At 32.3% G+C, this 19,612-nt stretch overlaps 1 protein-coding gene across 4 annotated transcripts in view; it reads left to right on the forward strand.

The window, feature by feature from the left end:
• Positions 1-19,612, forward strand: part of LOC105207796 (otoferlin) — a 35,990-nt gene that overhangs the window by 15,037 nt on the left and 1,341 nt on the right. Inside the window, exons 5-26 of one of the 4 annotated variants that reach the window (XM_026132278.2) lie at positions 3,622-3,877; positions 5,018-5,194; positions 5,426-5,488; positions 5,846-5,930; positions 9,530-9,873; positions 10,104-10,414; positions 10,648-10,891; positions 11,093-11,323; positions 11,772-12,080; positions 12,160-12,312; positions 12,811-13,011; positions 13,088-13,339; positions 13,698-13,748; positions 14,481-14,782; positions 15,105-15,466; positions 15,850-16,032; positions 16,322-17,048; positions 17,185-17,355; positions 17,783-17,952; positions 18,254-18,572; positions 19,012-19,210; positions 19,269-19,487. In XM_026132278.2, the coding sequence (XP_025988063.1) occupies positions 3,622-3,877; positions 5,018-5,194; positions 5,426-5,488; positions 5,846-5,930; positions 9,530-9,873; positions 10,104-10,414; positions 10,648-10,891; positions 11,093-11,323; positions 11,772-12,080; positions 12,160-12,312; positions 12,811-13,011; positions 13,088-13,339; positions 13,698-13,748; positions 14,481-14,782; positions 15,105-15,466; positions 15,850-16,032; positions 16,322-17,048; positions 17,185-17,355; positions 17,783-17,952; positions 18,254-18,572; positions 19,012-19,210; positions 19,269-19,487 (5,329 nt within the window). Of the gene's footprint in view, positions 1-3,615; positions 3,878-5,017; positions 5,195-5,425; positions 5,489-5,845; positions 5,931-9,529; positions 9,874-10,103; positions 10,415-10,647; positions 10,892-11,092; positions 11,324-11,771; positions 12,081-12,159; positions 12,313-12,810; positions 13,012-13,087; positions 13,340-13,697; positions 13,749-14,480; positions 14,783-15,104; positions 15,467-15,849; positions 16,033-16,321; positions 17,049-17,184; positions 17,356-17,782; positions 17,953-18,253; positions 18,573-19,011; positions 19,211-19,268; positions 19,488-19,612 lie in introns of all 4 variants that reach the window. The other 3 variants (XM_026132277.2, XM_026132280.2, XM_026132279.2) reach the window with 3 other exon arrangements.

Genomic DNA, 19,612 nt, shown 5'->3' on the forward strand with positions numbered 1-19,612 from the left:
ATGATTATTTATTATTATAATACTTTTACATTTATTGTTTAGTATTTATTCTAAATATTTACTACTAAAACATCATTTTTTGTAGTTATAAAATTCTTATGATAAATTTTGTTGTTCATTAAAAAGCATCTGCAACATTATTGCAGAAATACTTTATTATATTTAAGCTCATACGTCATATAAAAATTAGTTTTGAATTTGATTCGTATTCGAATCAAAGAAATTCGATTCGATTCGATTCGACGTGAAAATGTCAGGTTCGATTTCGAACACGTTATTAAAGATTCGATTCGATTCGACTTCATAAATTCTGGATTTGCACACCTCTAATTTTAACATAAGACACATAATATCGTACAAATATAGAATACATACGATAGCAGCATGATATTCTAGATTTCTAGAATATTCGTAAGGTACAATATCACGTACTGTTAGGAAACGTATAGAACTTATAATTAAAAAAGTTACTTCCGTATTCTGTAGTATTGTAATACTACTAATACCTCATATTTAGACATGATTATTATTAAAAATTTCTACTTTTAACGCCGTACCTTTATTATAGTTTAATTTCGGATATGTGAAATACGAATTCTTAATTTTTTTTATCGAAATAAAATTATTTGAATCAATTATATTCTATTCTTCATACAAAATTTAATTGCAATTACATTATAATTTTCTATTGTTACTGATATTACGTATAAAAAAGATATAATTTAATAAATGTAAAAACAAAAAGTACCGATTGTTGAATAACTGACCGCAACAGCGTATGATATCGTACAAATGTTTTAGAATATTTGTACAAATCATATGCTTTTAAGGTAAATTAATTAATAATAAAATAATAATTGACATTGTCTTGCATTTTTGTAATTAGAGAGAGAGAGAGAGAATGTAATTCTAAAAAATATTATGAATATTTAAAAACTAATATACTAAGAAATATGAAATCTCTCTTGCAACTTGCACTTTAAACACAATTTTTCACTTTATTCAACTTTAGAACTACATGAAAATGAACTACATGACATGTTTCATTTAGGAGTTTCGCATTTCATGTTCATTTTTGTGCGAAATACCTACATGCAGTGATGTATCTTCGTTAACGTTTACTTTTTATGTTATGAGAATGAAAATTGCATTTTACTCTTTACTATTTCATTTAAACTCGGAATTGTAAAACCAACAAAAACATCTTAGTCAGTAGAGGTTTACATATATATATTTTAGACATTTATTTCTACAAAATAGTTAATCTGCCACTTTTTCTTTTATTATATTATTAAAACATTCTAACAAATGTTTTATAAATGTTTAACACTAGAATGCGTTAACTGCATGTAATTTTTACTGTGTTTAAACGATTAAAATTATAAAAAAATTTAAGTAGCGTTTTCAGAGCGCGTGTTTGCTTGTCACATCCACTTTAGGTTCAAAAAATTCACATTTGATATTTTGTTAAAGTTTATTTTTTACTCTTATATTTTTGCAAATATAAATTGCGTCTACTTTCTGATACTTAAATTCCATGTAAAATTTTTATTTAAAATTTCGAAAGAATGAATGAACAATTAAAATGATTCATGTATACTGACTTTACAAATGGTTTACAATAATTGGATTAATCAATAGCAGTCGGTATCATTAAGTATTGTGTTATTATCGTCAACGTTAACGAAACATAAAAAATGCTTAATAATGGCGATGAAGTGTTCAATGATATTCATGATGTCGGTGATGTGTTAAAATTTGTTATCACTACGATCTCGATGAACCTTTTTACATTGAAAAGGTCAGCGGAGAAAGATGCGAAACATATTATTTTTGCACATATGTGTAATATATCGCTGAATGATACGTAAAATGTTGACCAAATGATTTATTGGTACAATATTGATACAAGATATTGGTATAAGACAAGAAAAATTAAATATCGATTATTCTCTCTCTTTTTCTCTCTCTCTTTCGCACTCACTCTCACTCACTCTGTCTCTCTCTGTATGCAACGTAGAAAATATAATAATTTTTTTTCCAATTTTAATGAGTAATTGTTATGAGTATTTTAAATAGATTACTGTAAAATGAGCATTCACGATTATAAAGCTTAATCTGTCATTGAACTAGTTACCCTTAATATATTAAGAGAGATAAAGAAGATAAAATGAAGTTCTGACACAACTCAAAGTTTTAATACCTTTTATTTTACACTATGTACAGGATTTTAAGCAACTTCGTTACTAAGTAACTTTGTTACAACATTTTTCTATTCTTTTTTTAATCACAATTGATTCCACGTTTTTCTATTTTTTTTCTCTTCTCAGAATGAAAGGAGACTATAGCTTATATTACTTCATGTAGGTATTATTAGGATCTTATCCCGGCGCGTTGGGAAAAAAGTTATTTTTTTATATCTCACAAGAGGATTAAACTCTCTTGGGAGCTCCGTGGCAATTTCTGTCGCCGCTTTCAACGCGAGGACGTAATCGAACGTAACTCGTGATCGTCCACACGCGTAATAACGTACCCGTGACACATCCTCATTCGCAAAACCGCCCACGATTTCCCCTCGTTATAACCAACGAGAATCGAAATAGCACGAACGCTACATATCGTAGGACCTACTCGAACCCTTCAACTTTGTCTGTTATAACTAGTGGTACAATACATGTTTCCACTGACGAATTTATATAAGTATGTATATAAATGGGATTGCCTGTTGATTGCATTAGCGCTTTTGACATTTTAGTTTTTAATAATTTTATTTTTTTAATGTTAATAAATAAAATTAACAAATGTAAAATTTAAATTGCAATATATAAGCATTCTTTAAAGTATAAAAAATCAATACGTCTATAACCGTCTTTTTTTTCTTTTAAGTTTAAATTTAACATTAAAAATTAAAAATACTTTTTAGTTAAAAACTTTTTTAGATTTAATTTAAGGATTAGAAGATTTGGAATTCAATTTAAGCGTTGGTAATCTCTAAACATTTTAATCCGTCGTTGAATGTGTTTACTGTTGCGAACGGATAGTACTACGGCTTAAAATGAGTGACGCCTTCAGATAGGGATCATCAAGTTTTCTGTGTAATGGTAAGAAACCCGACGGAAGCGATATGAACGTGAGATGCTAGTCCGCGGCTTTCCAAGTTACTTGGAAAAGAGAAAAGTTATGTTTATACGCTGGAGAAAATATACAAGGAAATAAAACTAGATTAAATTCCTTTCTGCTAGAGTTAGAAATAAATCTAAACCAGAAAATAGATTTTTAAAACTATTTGATATTCTTCTCTTTCTTTCTTTCTCTCCCCCGCCCCCTTTCTTTTCTTTTTTTCTTTAATACATTGAGCAATAAAACGTTGAAAAAATGTGGATGATAAAATAAATATCATTTATTTTGAGTATTTAATTAAAATAATTTATACATTATAATTACAATTGTGTATTATATATCTTAATTAATATCAAAGAAAACAACAATTAGTTTTTAGAAAATTTCTTGAGTTGTTAAGGTTTCTCAGTATGGAGATTCCACAATAAGGCTTAATCTTCAGAAAAATATTTTATTCGCTGATATATTGGATTCCTTCATGGATTCCTTCTTTAGAAGCAGCACTTTGAGGAGCGTGCGATCCCTGCTGAAATTGGGAAAGCAGAGACCGCCACGTACTCGATCCTGCGACAGCAACTCGGAAACGAGAGAACTTCTCGATAGGCAGGACTCCAGTTGCCCAACTTCGAATGAGCCTTCGCGAACGAACTCTATGACGTCTCTTGAAACGAATGCTTCCGATAATGACAGTCAAGTGAGCGCTAAACCTGAACAAGAGGACACAGTTGCAAAGCCAGTCAAGAGATCTAAGTCTAAGGTTAATATCTCTTTCAACGATTAATAATTCATTTTATATTAATAAGAGTGCTAAGTACAGAATTTTGTTATTCACTCATTATTGAATATCGAGTGATATCTCATATTTACATTGAAAACATGAAAATTTAATTAAAAATAATAATAATAATAATAATTACGCCGAGCAGAAATCCTCCTATTCACGTTTATTACGTTTTGGTATATTAAATATTTTATATTTAATATCTTTTTCCTATTATATTTTACAAGTTTATATTATTATATAAACACTGTTACATTTTCATTTATTTGAATTTTATGTTATAACAAGAAATAATAAATTTAATAAATGGATAATAGTATTTCAATCAAAGAATCCTTTTAGAGAAAACGGAGTTTTCGCAAAATAAAGTAATTTTGAAATGTCACAGCAAATTGTATTAGACATTTACGATAACACTGACACAACAATTATCTGTAAATGACGACGCAATTATCGTTAAATAAGATTGAGGTCGATCGATTTGAAAAAAGAAACTTAAATTACGAACGAAAGAGAAATAACATTTTTGAGCAAAAGTATTTTGAATCTTTTTCCTGTAACGGACTTCGATATCATGGTTGTTTTATGTTGTGTATAATATTCAGACGTTATTTTATTTTTCAATAATATTGCGAAAAAATTCTGACCGTTTTAAATTTAAAGTACTGAAGTTTTATATTCGTAGTTTTTGATGTTTCTTGGAAGCGGTATAGAATTTCCTTTATAACAAAGAGATGACGGTGACTTTATTCCAAGCTATATAGAAATGACCGTAAAAGCTTTTTTGTGTAAAAAATTTCTCGAATTCGATCTAGTGTAAACTTTTCTAATGGTCGATCGAGCTCTTCCCGGGTTTATTATTACGTTATTCAAGGCGTACTGTTATTCGATATTGCTTTCTGGTTAAGTAATTTTACACGTTGGATCGTTATAGGTACGCTTTGAAAATAGTTGAAAGATGACAAAGGCACATTTTTTTTTTCACTATATTACAGCGAAAGTTGCACACGCAGCACTTGCTTCTCGCATTTAAAAGATTTACTCGTGCCGTTTCATATTTTGCCTCGCGTTTCAAGTTATTTAAACTTGGTTGAATCAACTTTTCTCATTTCACAGACGAGTGATACTTGGCAAAGCGCGTTAAAAGCTCAAGATTATCAAGTATGCGTTACGATCATAGAAGCGCGGCAGCTCGCAGGTCTCAACATGGATCCGGTGGTCTGCGTGCAAATTGGAGATCAACGCAAATATACGAGTGTCAAAGAATCAACCAATTGTCCATATTACAATGAAGTAAGAAGCAATCTATACATTGTTAATTGTCAAATTTATGTGATACGATGAATTATAAAATTATCGAAAAATAAAGATGATTCTTTATAGAGTTTATAGAGTTTTTGCTTTTTCCGTGGCTCATTCGGATTATTAGAAATTATAATTCTTCTGGAGAAATTATTTTTTGAAGAAATTGTATTCACGAATCTTTTTGCACTTACTAATAATTTCTCTCGTTTACATTTTCAGTACTTTGTCTTCGATTTCCACATGCCGCCTGTTATGCTGTTCGATAAAATCATTACGCTGTCGGTGAGTTTATCCGCAAGTATTAATTTACAGTGTATAAGTCCGAATGGAGAAGATATAATTGATTTGCTCATTGCGTATTTAATACATTCGTAATACGCAGTTAGTCGGGCATATGAATACACGTGTTCCCGAATAATTTCGCTCCATTACATCTTCGCCGCTCGCAATTATAACGCATTGACTGGGCATTTAGAGGAATATCGGAAATCGATTATTTCAAAATGGCTTAAGGAAAAAAAAATTTTAATTTAATTTGGGAATTATAACCGAACGGATAAATATTAGACGACAAGTTCAACATGAAATGAGAGGGGATAAGGAAGAAGTTCAATCAGCACGTATTTTAATAATACGCAGGTGCAGCAATCGCGGAATCTCTTGCGTGCTAATCTAACGCTGGGCAGCTTTAAGTTAGACATCGCGACGGTATGGGCACAACCAGGTACAGGTTTACATTGTCCAGAGACCAGACGAGTCTAATGCTCGGTGTATACTCGGAAATTACCCTTTACAAGAGGAACTAACATTATAACGTTTTATCTGGAAGAGCGAATGTGATCGCAGTTTAAGTTACAATTTACAAAATACGGTGAAGCTTCTACTTAAGATATAAAGTACTGATATTTAAAGAATACAATTTAAAATATAAATTATTGAAACAAGAAATTTCGAAAATATAAAATGGATCGAAATGCGAACTAATCAGTTACCTCGAATACCTTGTTCTTTACGAGTATTTGAAATTCTTTATCTAATTTTGATGGCAAGAGTTTTCATTGCTTTTTTGATAACTGTCAAGCCAAACGAATATTTAAGAATACTTTATTTGAAAATCTTTATTGTTGCGCAATAAAGATCCAATTCTCAAGTACACCTGGTATGAGACTCGGTATGCGACGCTGGCAAGTGCACTTAATTTTATCGACGAATGTTTTCGACAAATAAAGTCTTTATTACATCTCTGCACTCTATCTGCGAGTTTCAAAGAACCCCGTGTTTGCTAGGAAAGAATATTGCGCGATGTAATTTCAAGGACTTGGAGAAACGTAGAAATTTGTTATGACGCATTGTATCATTCTCAAAAGAGAAAATTCACCAATCTCAGACTCGTTTTCTTAATTCCTTGCAGTTCTATGCTATTTAAAATGTTTCCTGAAAGTGCGAGACCTCACGCTTTGTGACTAAATAATGGCATGCTTAAAAAGATTTAATCGGATTTTTATGAATTATTGTGTCTTGTTAAATGTAATCGACAAACGATTCATCATAATGTATCTTGCTTAAAAGTGTTAATTAATTTTGCATAAATATATGTTTAATCTCATTTTAATAGTAGCCATTTCTGTACCATTTTATGTCAGTAGTAATCAATATTTTTACACATGTTAGTAGTTGATGTTTTATCTCTCTGAAGTTTGCCAATATTTTTATACATATTTTAAAATTACGTAATTATCGAATATTATACATAAAAATATTTTTTTGCAAATGAGCAAGCTTTTCAAATTCATTATTTTAATGAATATACTGCTCTTCTGTGCATAAAGGCACAGGATTGCTCCTTTGCGTAAAAACGCCGCCTACAAAACCAAGCAACGATGATGCATAATTACTTTAGGCACGCTCATTTGCAAATAGGACAATATATTTCAAAATGGAGCATATTGCAGTCTTTCATGCTGCAGAAAGGTTTATTCTGTTGGTACACACAATGCATCTTTCTGCAATGTACTTTTTAGCGTTGAAATCTAGCAGAGTCATCGTACGTGATCGTAACTCATCGATCGACGCTTCGAAAGGGATTGCTAGGGAAAACTGCGGATTATCGGTGAAAAAAAAAATATCAATCATCATTTGTTACGTTCGACATTCATTGCGAGAACAAACTCTTTTTTTTTTATCGAGAGTTCTCCGCATGCTAGGCTTTTCACCTCCACGTATATGGATGTTCTTACGCATGTACATATCGTAAATGTGTACACCCACGATAATCCCGAACCACGCATTCTCGCACACGTTAAAGTACCAAATGGCACAGGTAAAAATTTTACGATTGCCTGTATGATCGCGACGGGATAATAAATCGCTTGTGAACGAATGAACTTCCGCTCCAGTTACTTGCATCGATTCTTTTGATCCGACTTGTTTGTATTACCAAAGAATCAATGTAATGTCTGCCTTGATAAAAAGAAACCTATACGAACTTAGATCATAAATACGTTTCTAAATTTACTCACTGTTAATCCTCAGCTGACACACTATAATGAATCCGATTTTTTCCCACACATGGGTGTACATTCCCCTATTTTTAATTGCGTATATCTCGATACTTAATGCATAAAATTTGATTTAATTTTTTTTTTAATTAATACGCCAGAAAATAAAAAAAAAGACTAAATAGGTGCAAAAATCGAGAAATTTAATATATTTGAAATATTCAAAAGAGAAGGAGCGAACGATTTATGAATGTCAAGTATTTTTATAAAATACCTGGTGTATGATACCCAGTGTGTTAGCTGAGAGTTAAGATAAGTATTTCAAAATTACATTCTTTTAACTAAACAGACTAACAATAAGCATAGAATTGATCTTTCTTGAAGACATTACTGAATGCCATATTGTAATTTATTCGATATTATAATATTAGATTTTTACACAACAGTTTATTCTCTCTCTCTCTCTCTTACATAAAATCTAGTTGCGTTTATTCTTGAAGTTTTAATAAAATGTTTTATTTTCAAATATTGCTGGTTTTTTTTTTTATAAATAAAAATAAAGCTAGCGCATATTTTAGTATTGACAATCACATTTAGCAATTGAAGGAATATTCGATGATTCTGTTACAATCCGTATTTGTGATATATATATATATATATATATATATATATATATATATATATATATATATAATGTGTGCTACTATTATTTTTATTTAAAAAAGTCAATATTTTAAAGTAAAAAAGTAATAAGCAGAATAGACGATTAATGTACATACATATATGTACATTAATCGTTTATTTTACTTATAATTATATCGAGATTACGTTATGGGTACTTTGATACTTTAATCGATGCTCTAATAAACTTGAATAAACTAATAACATACCAAGGCTAAAGGTCTCAAGCAAAATATCGATTACATCGTATAATGTATAATGCAATCGCACGTTGTTTAATTGCATTAAGGTTGCATACGCACACGTTGTCCAGCACAATTGTCAGATACTTTATTTATTTATGAAAGATAAACGAGCCTTTCGAATTAATGCGTTACAAGCGATGATTGTGCGCATTCGATAACGTATAGCGACACATCAGTTTTAATTGAGACCTTTATTTATCGATGCGCATTTCGAACACAGTTGTAACTATAATGCGTGGGTGAGGTGCGTGGTTTTTGGATAAATCTGTCGAGTATTTTCAAAAGAGGTAATAAAAATGAATGTTTGAATGTATGGCAGGGAGTCGTTTAAATTACTCTGGTTTTCCAATTTAAGCCGCACACACTACCGAAAGAAATAAATACACAAGATAAAATATTGAAATAAAAACTGCAATTCTCTCAGCTATTTCGTGCTCTGAAAAAAAAACAAAGCTTTCTAATTGCTTTTTGCAGATCTCTTTTCTTCTTATAATTCTTAGCTTATTCTTTCTGTCTGTATCTTAATAACTGTTTAAACTGTAAATTAAAAACCGGAGAGTTTACCCAGAAAACGGTGGTGAAAGTTGACAATGAAAATTAATAAGTAAGAAAAACTATAACAGAATAGGAAAGCTATTAATATCAAAGGTATATTTGTATTATTTTAGTCTGGTACTATTATTTTTAATATTTTTATTGCTTTATATATAGTTATATATTTTAAAATGCAAAATGCCAAATTCTTAAATTAAATCTTTTCTTAAAATAACACTATATTATGCCGCTTTTCAGGGTAAACTCATAAACCCTTCTCGAATTAATTGTAAATTCCTTCCTTCCTTCTTTTGACACACCATCATAAATTATCGTATTGACGTCAAAATAAACTTTACCCTTAGATCATCAATTCTACCACAAATGGGCTCTGCTCACCGATCCGGATGACGTTGCCGGTGGTCCCAAAGGTTATCTAAAATGTGACATAAGCGTTATTGGCAAGGGTGATACCGTGAAGATCCCTCCGAAAAGTGAAAAGGATGAGGATGACATTGAGGGCAATCTTTTATTGCCGGACGGTGTGCCAATCGAGAGACAACGCGCGAGATTCGTGGTGAAAATCTACAGAGCTGATGGTTTACCAAAAATGAACAGCAGCATTATGGCGAACGTGAAGAAGGCTTTCACAGGGGAAGTGAAGGATCTAGTAGACCCATACGTTCAAGTGTCCTTTGCCGGGCTCAGCGTAAGCTCGCTACATTTTTATGACGGATTAGCTTCATGTACAATACAATTTAAAAGTTGTATAAAAAGTGTTTTATTAAAATACAAATTTGGCAGAATTAAAAGTTACAAATTATTAGTAGCTTATTTCCGCGTGAAATTGTTGAATCTATTTGAAATATAATGATATTAATATCATCAAAGGGAGAATTAGATGTCAGAGGCAATCCAGTGTTTTTCTATTTACTCTAGGGGAAAACAAGCGTGAAGAGACATAGCTACGCTCCAGTTTGGAACGAGCAGATAGTTTTTACCGAGATGTTTCCTCCCCTTTGTCAAAGAATAAAGATACAATTATGCGATAACGATCCGGTGCACGCCACCGTCATCGGTACACACTTCGTCGACCTGAAGCAAATCAGCAATGACGGCGAAAAGGGTTTCCTACCGACCTTTGGCCCTGCATTTATCCATCTTTACGGCAGCATCAGAGATTACAGTCTTATTGATGAGCATTCGACGTTGAACACTGGCTTGGGCGAGGGAATTTCATTTAGAGCGAGGTTGTGCAGCATTTTATTTTATAATGAAACGTAGTTGTATATTATAAACATGTGAATTATTAATGCAATTAATTCAGTACGTTATTTTATGTTTAACTAGAAGTGAACTATCAATTATGAATAATAATTTTGAGATTAATTAACATAAAATTAAATGAAAATAAAAAAAGGTAACGTAGAAATGCTGAATTACAATTTATATCATCTGCTTTCGATTTGTTAATTACATTTAGGCTATTGATAGCGATACGAACTGAAATCACTGATAACGTGGAAATGGCACCGTCGGAAGTTGAAGTGGAACCGACTGTGCCAATCAACGAAAGCGCCTATGCGAGAAACGAGGAGTTCTTCCTGTATGCTACAATTATGGACGCCACAATGATCGATAAGAAGCTCGGTGATAAGCCGATGTACTTCGAAATATCGATCGGAAACGCGGGCAACGCTCTTGATGGTCACAATGAAAGTTTCAAGGTGAGAACTTTTATACGATCAACTTTCTGGAAACTTTAAAATTTTCTTAACGAAACACTCATCTTGTGCTTTACCTTGGAAACAAATTTTTTTTTTTTTTTTTTTTTTTTTGGAAAAGAAAGAATAAAGCAATAAAAAGAAATTTTATAAAGATAAAAATTTCGACTATAAAAAATGAAAAACGAGTTCTGCTCGTTACAGATGTACGATACGAAGAGTGGAACGAGTGGGGAAGAGGAAGAGCTGCAGGAAGTCCTCGCTGGATCCTGGCAAAGTACCACGCCGGCTAGTAAGCCAATGACGCACGATAAGATTTACTATTTCTTACCGTACTGGGACGACAAACCATGCCTTCACGTAAGAAGCATATGGCCGGATTACAGACGTAGAATGTACAACAGCAATATTATTGGCAAGATTGTTGATAAACTGGTAAGTTTTAAGATTATTAATTAAAACTATTCCTTTGATCTTGATCATGTATCAATCTTTCTTCAAATAATATTAAATCAATTAAAGAATCAAAACTCATTCGTTATGAGAGATCATTACAAAATATTAAATATTTATTAAGCTCTCGATTAAATTTAATACACGCAAAGATAAAAAATATTTTAAATATAAAGTTATATTACTTTTTTATATCTTCAGATGATTTTAATTACTCGAAAATCATTGATTCTCAAATGTTTAACTTCATTTTAGCAGAGTTATTTGAGAAATATATTTTTATCTAAAATGAATATCTCAAGAGAGCCAGATTCTTAGCAGAAAAGTGGTTGCTATCTGACCGAGGTGGAGAGACCACAGAGATCACAGCGACCGCGATTTAACGGATTTACATAAAACCGATAAAGTCTTTTCTTCCTATTCCCACTAGGAGGAAGGATTGACGGAGGTACAATCGCATTTGGAAGACTCGACGTGCGAAAAACTTTTAAAGTCTACCCTCGAGGAGCTCAGCGCGAATTGTAATCGGTATGTCAGTATTAGCAAGTCTAGCGTGACTGGTCCAGGTGTCGGAAAAACAAAGCTGGATAAAGAGCGTACGAAATTATGCCAGCGGGAAGTAGAGAATATCGGGATTCTGTCGCGTAACCTCAAGGCCCTTGTGACTAAGAGCAGCTTTAAGGAAAGGCTGAAGACAGCTCACAGTTATCTGCAGAAATTAAAATTTCTCGTCGAGGATGTCAGTAATAGCTTTTTTCAAATCGTTGCTATCGCGTTTGTGCTTCGCGAAATGGAACAGCTTGATATTTCTTTTATAGCCGCAAGATTCCCTGCCGGACGTGTTCATCTGGGTGATCAGCTCCGGAAGACGTGTAGCGTATCACAGGATATCGGGTCGCGAATTGATCTATTCGGTAGTCGACGAAGAATGTGGCCGATATTGCGGAAAAGTGCAGACAATGTTTCTCAAGGTAAGTATAAGTATACTGAAAATAACGTCTTTCTTTTAAGCTTTGTATATGTAATCTCTGTCAAGCTTTTATATAGTTTAATGTATCAGAGTTTTGTCAAAATGTAATGGTAAAATACAAAGAATTAATTTTAAACGTGTAGCTCTTTTAAATGTTTTTGTAAAATATAATTATTTGTAAGAAATATTTATTTGCGTCTCTTTCACACAGCTACTACTGTTGTATTACTTTTTTTTGTATTGTGATATATAAGTCTAAAAAACTTAGAACATATAAACTAACTTTGAGTTAAATTTAATATATTTCTCAAGTTAAAGTAAGTTTAATTGTTTCTTAAGTTAAATTGTTTAAATCCATTGTCTTAATTAAATTAATAAGATTGAGCAGAAGCAGTTGCGACACAGGAATGATTTAAAGAATAATAACTCAAATTGAGTATAATTTGGCAGTACGAATTTAACAGTGTGTTCTCGCGTCTCAAGTAGAATCTATTTATAGCTTCCAGGCAAAAAGAGATTTGGACCGTCGGGATGGGCGATTCAAACAAAATTGCAGATTTACATGTGGTTAGGAATACTGAAGCACAAGAAGTACTTCATCCAAGGTTTTCCGAAGGGGTACGAGATCAGTCACGAGTTGAGGAACGTGGATAGGCCTCGCGCGTTGCCGCCTACCGTAATTCATTATGTTCAGAAACACGTATGTATTTTTTTATTTTTATTTGTATAGCTCACTAAATAAATGAGTAAATATGTTGTTTCAAATTATTCGCCAGAAATTCCAGTTAAGGGCCCACATGTACCAAGCCAGGTCGCTAATAGGCAGCGATGCATCTGGCCTCTCAGATCCATTTGCGAGGGTGATATGCGGTGAATTTTGCAAGTGCACTCAGGTGATCGATGAAACCCTCAGCCCAACGTGGGACGAGCTGCTGCTGTTCGACGATATCTTAATCTATGGCACCGCTGAGGAGATCAAGAAAGATCCACCTTCTATCGTCATCGAACTGTTTGATCAGGATAAAGTGGTGAGTCTTAATTTAATCACATTATCCTTATTTCTTCTGTTTCTACAAATAATGTATTATTTTATTTTTAAAGTGACATTTATCTATTTATAAAAACCCGTCGAAAAAAAATTAACGGATTTTTTTAAAAACGTGACTGTTCGTATACTTTTATGTGTGCTTAATGTTTCAAAACTTGAAATTTGAAAATATTCTCATAAATCGGTGAAAAATTTGTATCTAATTCTGTATTAAACTCCCAGATTCAATTTAATTCGAATTTTAATGAGAAATTTAATGAAAATTATAATGATACGTACGTGAAACATTACTAGACTGAATTATCGCTTCTATGATTTCGTAATCGTTTCTTTTACAGAGTCATATTATAGCTATGGACATAATACTGCATGAGGACTCTGCTTTGACAGTTTGTATAAAACATATTGACATTTATACGATGCCGGATAACTTGACGCACGTTACACGACACTCGGCACCGAAAACACACATAATATACGTTCGGCATGGCACTCGTTAGTTATTGTGTTAGGATATAGGCAAAGCAAACTTGCTCAATATCAGAATTTGCGAACTTAGAATTTCAAGGACTGCAAGTTTCCAAGTTGTGAAATTGCTGTGATAGTCAACAAAGAGTCATATCTATTTGCACAACCGCATATGACTTTTGCATAGGACTTGGTTCCCTTTACTTTACCAGTTTCATGTTATACTGTGGTAAATAGATACATCTCTATCTATTAATATTAGTATTTCTGCGATGAAAGTCAGAGGAGTCTACGTCATTACTGGAAAGAGAATGTAATTATATTGAATTCTTTTAATATTTAATAACATCAATTTTAGAAAAAAAAAACACTTATAAACGTTGATTTATTTAAAAAGTTTGTTACAAAAATATTTATAATTTTATGATAACAGAAATTACGCTACATATCGATTCCTTCTTTTACATACCCCAGATTTCACTATTTTGCACTTCTTCACAGTGCCCATGAGTATTCTAATCTAAAGCAAATTTGAATCTGTTGGATTTAGATGATAAATGTTCCCCTTCACATATAGCTTCCTTGCATTCTCGTAGACACATGGTTGATTAATGTTCCTGTTCGAACACATCAAAATCTCTTTATAATTTCAGGGAAAATCGGAGTACATCGGACGAGCGATTGCACGACCTCATGTCAAACTCGCCGCCGAGCCTTACACTCCTCCGCAATATCCACCATCCTTGGAATGGTACGACGTCACTAGAGGAGCCTCGAGGGCTGGCGAACTTCTGGCAGTCTTCGAATTGCTGGAATATCCTTCTAGCAAAGATTACGGCTTTCCTACTTTGCCGGATCCCAAAGATTCCAGCTGCGGATCCCAGGCTCCGGGTCAGGATCAAGGCCCGATTCTTCCAGTACCCGTGGGAATTCGACCTACTTTATCGAAATATCGGTAACATTATTGGTTTTCCGTTGTCATTTATTTAAAAGTTTCTTATATTTCTTGTTTCTTAATTCAATTGAGAAATCTTTAAATTAGGGTTTTCAAAAAAATAGAATATTTTAATATAATTAAGAGATGATTATTAAATTACATAATTAAAATTTTTAAAACTTTTATGATTTATTAGACCTTATACTAAAAATTGTAATTACATATTATTTAAATAAAAAAAAAACATCTTTATAATTCAAGATATACATGTAAGAGTTAACATGTTACAGTAAATGAACTTATTGTTATAACATTCTTAATTAATAGCATTTGTTTTTAGAATCGAGGTGCTTTTTTGGGGATTGCGCGATTTGAAGAGAATTCATCTACTAACTGTCGACAAGCCTCGCGTGGATGTTGAATGTGCTGGTCACATTCTCTATTCGTCTGTCATAGCAAATGCAAAGAAAAATCCAAATTTTAACACACCGATTAAATTTCTGGAATTGGAGCTTCCGGAACAGGAGCTTTATCGACCGCCATTGACTATAAGAGCGGTAGACTGTCGAAGTTTCGGTAGATATACTCTCGTCGGTACTCACACCATCAATTCAGTTCATAAGTATATGTACTATCCTTTGACTAAAAGGGCAAAGGACGCTCAGGAAAGGAAGAAGAGTTTGTATCAGTTACAGTGCACGGGTAATTACATAATGTGGCACGTAATTAATCAATCGATTAATGTAGGTCGTTTTGAAACAGCTTTGTATATAAGTCTTATAAAGCTGATTTAAATGGAATTTTATAAATAGAATAAATAGAATATTGTTAAATAAATATTACACAATTAAAATATTATCGGAAAAAATAATATTTCTGTTATTGAAGAATATGACGAATGATTTTAATTATGGTTAAAAGAATTACTTCGTAATAAATTCCATTGCTTATTATAATATTTATAATATGATTTATTTGAATATTAGATACAAAAGTTAAATTAATAATTAAATTAAAAAATAAAGTGCTATTTGCAGATTTATATTCCCATTATTTTGATTTAAAATTTGCTACATTTATTGCAGCTCTTGATTCATCAAAATTGAAACTTCAACAAACATCATTACTCGAATCGATGACTGACTTGGAAGCTAACAACGGAGATACCATTATCACTCTTGGATTCGATTTAGGATGTCCTATCAAAAAAGACAAAACGGAGCAGAACTTACGTAGAAAGCATAGCACAGCTAATGACAATAACATAGGTGCGTTTATAAAAACTGCATTTAATTAAAAAGTTTAAATACATTTATTTAATTAAAATAAAGATGTATAATTAAAATATTTTAGTAACATCTTGTGACACGATATTATAAAGTTATAATGTGTTATTAGATAATAAGAAAATACAAATTTTTTTATTGAAAAAAAGAAAAAAAGAAATTGTTACATTAACGAATATTATTTGTATCTTTACATCAACACTTTATGATTTTTAAATTATTTAAATTTAAATAGAAATGTATAAAGCACATGTTCAAATGAATTTTTAAGGTGATTTAGGCGCAGAGAACGAAGAAGGTTGTCAGGATTGGTGGACGAAGTATTTTGCATCTGTAGAAACGATGATCGAAGAGAACAAAGAACTGCGCAAAGAGAAATCCATATTCCAAAACCAGCCAAACGGAACGCTACCGATGTTTCTAGATGAAGCTGTCGCGCAAGGTCACTTGGTCTCAGCTGACAAGAATCCCGGAATTAATCCTACAAAAAAGCTGTTTGGTCTGAAATCACCAACGAACGCGGTCAAATTCGTCTCGAGGCTCAGTCCGAAGCAAACCCAATATAAATATAGCAAGACCGCCCTATTAAAGATATATCCTGGAGAGCTGGAGGCACAGCCCGAGTTCGAACAATTTAAGGAATGGTTACACACTTTTGAATTGTATCGAGGCAAAAAAACAGGTGATGAAGCCGAAGACGAGTCGAGGATTGTTGGCAACTTCAAAGGTGCATTGAAGGTCTACAAGTGGCCGCTGCCTAAGGATCTAGTGGATCATACCGTAATGGGTTTTGATCCGCAATACGGATTCTTCCAGGGTGTCCCATCAAACGAACCCATTCACGTTCTGGTACGAGTATACATCGTCAAAGCTAATGATCTTCATCCCTGCGATTTAAATGGAAAAGCGGATCCCTATGTAGTCTTGCAATTGGGTGGCAAAAGAATTAGCGATAAGGAGAATTACGTGTCGAAACAACTGAATCCTGTCTTCGGAAAGTATGTGTTTTGCAAATATCTATCATAGCATTATAAGAAACAATTATATAATTTTTCACAATTAAAGAAATTTTAACTTCAAAGTTAAAGAATCATTCTTTGCATATTTTGAATTAATTGTAAATTTATATTCAAGATGTTTCGAGATCGAGGCAACATTTCCGCAGGATTCTCTGCTCACAGTGCAAGTCCTAGATTGGGATTTGGTTGGAACAGACGACATGATCGGCGAGACCAAAATCGATCTAGAAAATCGGTTTTACAGCAGACACCGAGCTACATGCGGACTCGCGAAAAAATACGACGAGTAAGTTATATATAACGATTAGAGTTATATTTTACGTTGTGCATGGAAAATGAGACCTTTCCAGCAATGAAACAAATTGTGTCACGCGATTCAGTAATTTAACAAAAGAAAGACTTATCACATCAGCATTAATCATCATTTATTTTTATATTAGCGAATTTATGTAGGACGAAGACTAATGACTACCTTTTTTATCGTAATTTTTTTGTTTAGCACGCCAAGATAATTTTTTTAAGAATATATTGTAATTTTTTCTTGATGTAATTTTATATATACCTAATTACTTTCACACTAACGCACTAGACTTTACATTATGGAAAATAACATATTGTAGCTTTTAGATTAACATGCCGGATAAGAAAATCGAATATGAGAACGCGAGTAAATTTTAAAACACAGGATTGATTAGACGTTATTTCTGTTCCAGATCTGGATATAATAAATGGCGGGATGCGATGAAACCGACTCAGATACTCTTGAAGTTATGTAAAGACGGCAAAATCGATGGGCCAGTATATTCTCACGGACGTGTTACAATCGGCAGAAAAACCTTTTCTCTCTCGAACGAGGAAATGGAATATTATGTGCATACGAAGGGTATGTAAAAAGATTGAAGTAGAAGATATATAATCAATATGATTATGTAATCAATACTTCAACGTTTGAATATATAAACTAGATGTACATATATATAATTTTAGTACAAATATTTTATTATCCCGTGCGTGCAAATACAAATTATATCTAAAAACAGAACATATATAAAGTAGATAAATATCAGTTGATACGTTACATAACATATAAAATATAATCTGATACACCATAATATGATGTATGTAGTTTTTAAATATACAGCATTGATATAAATACTTCCTCGTTTAAAAGATTATTCTTTTAGGAATGGAAGAACATCTCGCTTTGGCCGTTCTTCATCAATGGACTTCGTTTCCACGAATAGGCTGTGCCTTGGTACCCGAACATGTTGAAACCCGACCGCTCTACAATCCTGAGAAACCTGGAATTGAACAAGGAAAATTGGAAATGTGGGTGGATATGTTTCCAATGGACATGCCCTCGCCCGGACCATCCATTGATATTTCACCGAGGAAACCCAAGAGTTATGAATTGAGGGTTATCATATGGAATACAGACGACGTAGTTCTAGAAGATGATGCATTCTTCACCGGCGAAAAGATGAGCGATATTTATGTAAAAGGGTAACTATAGATTTTCGAAGAAAATAAATCTTTCAATTAAACTTTTTTACATGATGATTGGATAAAAACGTTAATTTCATTTACTATTAATAAAAATAAATCAAAAAGATTCTCTTTTTTTCAATTACAAAATATTTCTTAAACTATTTTTCTCAGATCTCATGTTTTTAACGATAAATTAATAAAATACTTTTGTCCAAATAAATTTTATTTTTAATAAAAAAAATGTATAATTAAATTCGCAAATTCAAAATATAATTCATTAAATTTAAATTCAGAAAAATAAAGATACATGAGGAATATAAATCTGTCAGTATTATGTTTTTTAGATTTCAATAAAATCACATAAAATAAATTTATATATATTTTATTTAAATCAAACTATTCAAAATTCGAATACTACTAAAAAATTGCATATTATTTTAATGTTGCTTAACAGATGGCTAAAAGGACCAGAGGACTGTCAATCAACTGATATTCATTATCGATCATTGACTGGTGAAGGAAACTTTAATTGGCGTTTCATATTTCCCTTCGATTATCTGGTAGCGGAAGAAAAGATCGTTATCAATCGTAAAGAAAGTCTATTTAGCTGGGACGAAACCGAATGTAAAATACCAGCACGCCTGGAACTGCAGGTAATGCAACCAGTATTTTTAATTTCGTTCCAATAGATAAGGATAATGCTGTTTGCAGGTTTGGGATGCAGATCATTTCTCAGCCGATGATTTTCTCGGCGCGATAACTCTCGATCTCAATCGGTTTCCCCGAGGTGCAAAAAATAGTAAGCTCTGCTCATTGGATATGCTAAAGACAGACGGCTCTGTGCCCACTGTTAATATCTTCAAACAGAAACGTATAAAGGGCTGGTGGCCGTTTTACGTGAAGAAAGAGAACGAAGATATGGAGCTGACGGTATATAACTTGAAAATATTATCACATATATAAAAATTTTTAAGATGTATATTTATGTATGCAGTGTATTATGTACTTACATATAATATCAAAATAACAGTTTTTTAATTTTTTAGTTAAGTATA

The sequence above is a fragment of the Solenopsis invicta genome, chromosome 14 (assembly GCF_016802725.1).
Source record: "Solenopsis invicta isolate M01_SB chromosome 14, UNIL_Sinv_3.0, whole genome shotgun sequence".
Lineage (NCBI taxonomy): Eukaryota > Metazoa > Arthropoda > Insecta > Hymenoptera > Formicidae > Solenopsis > Solenopsis invicta.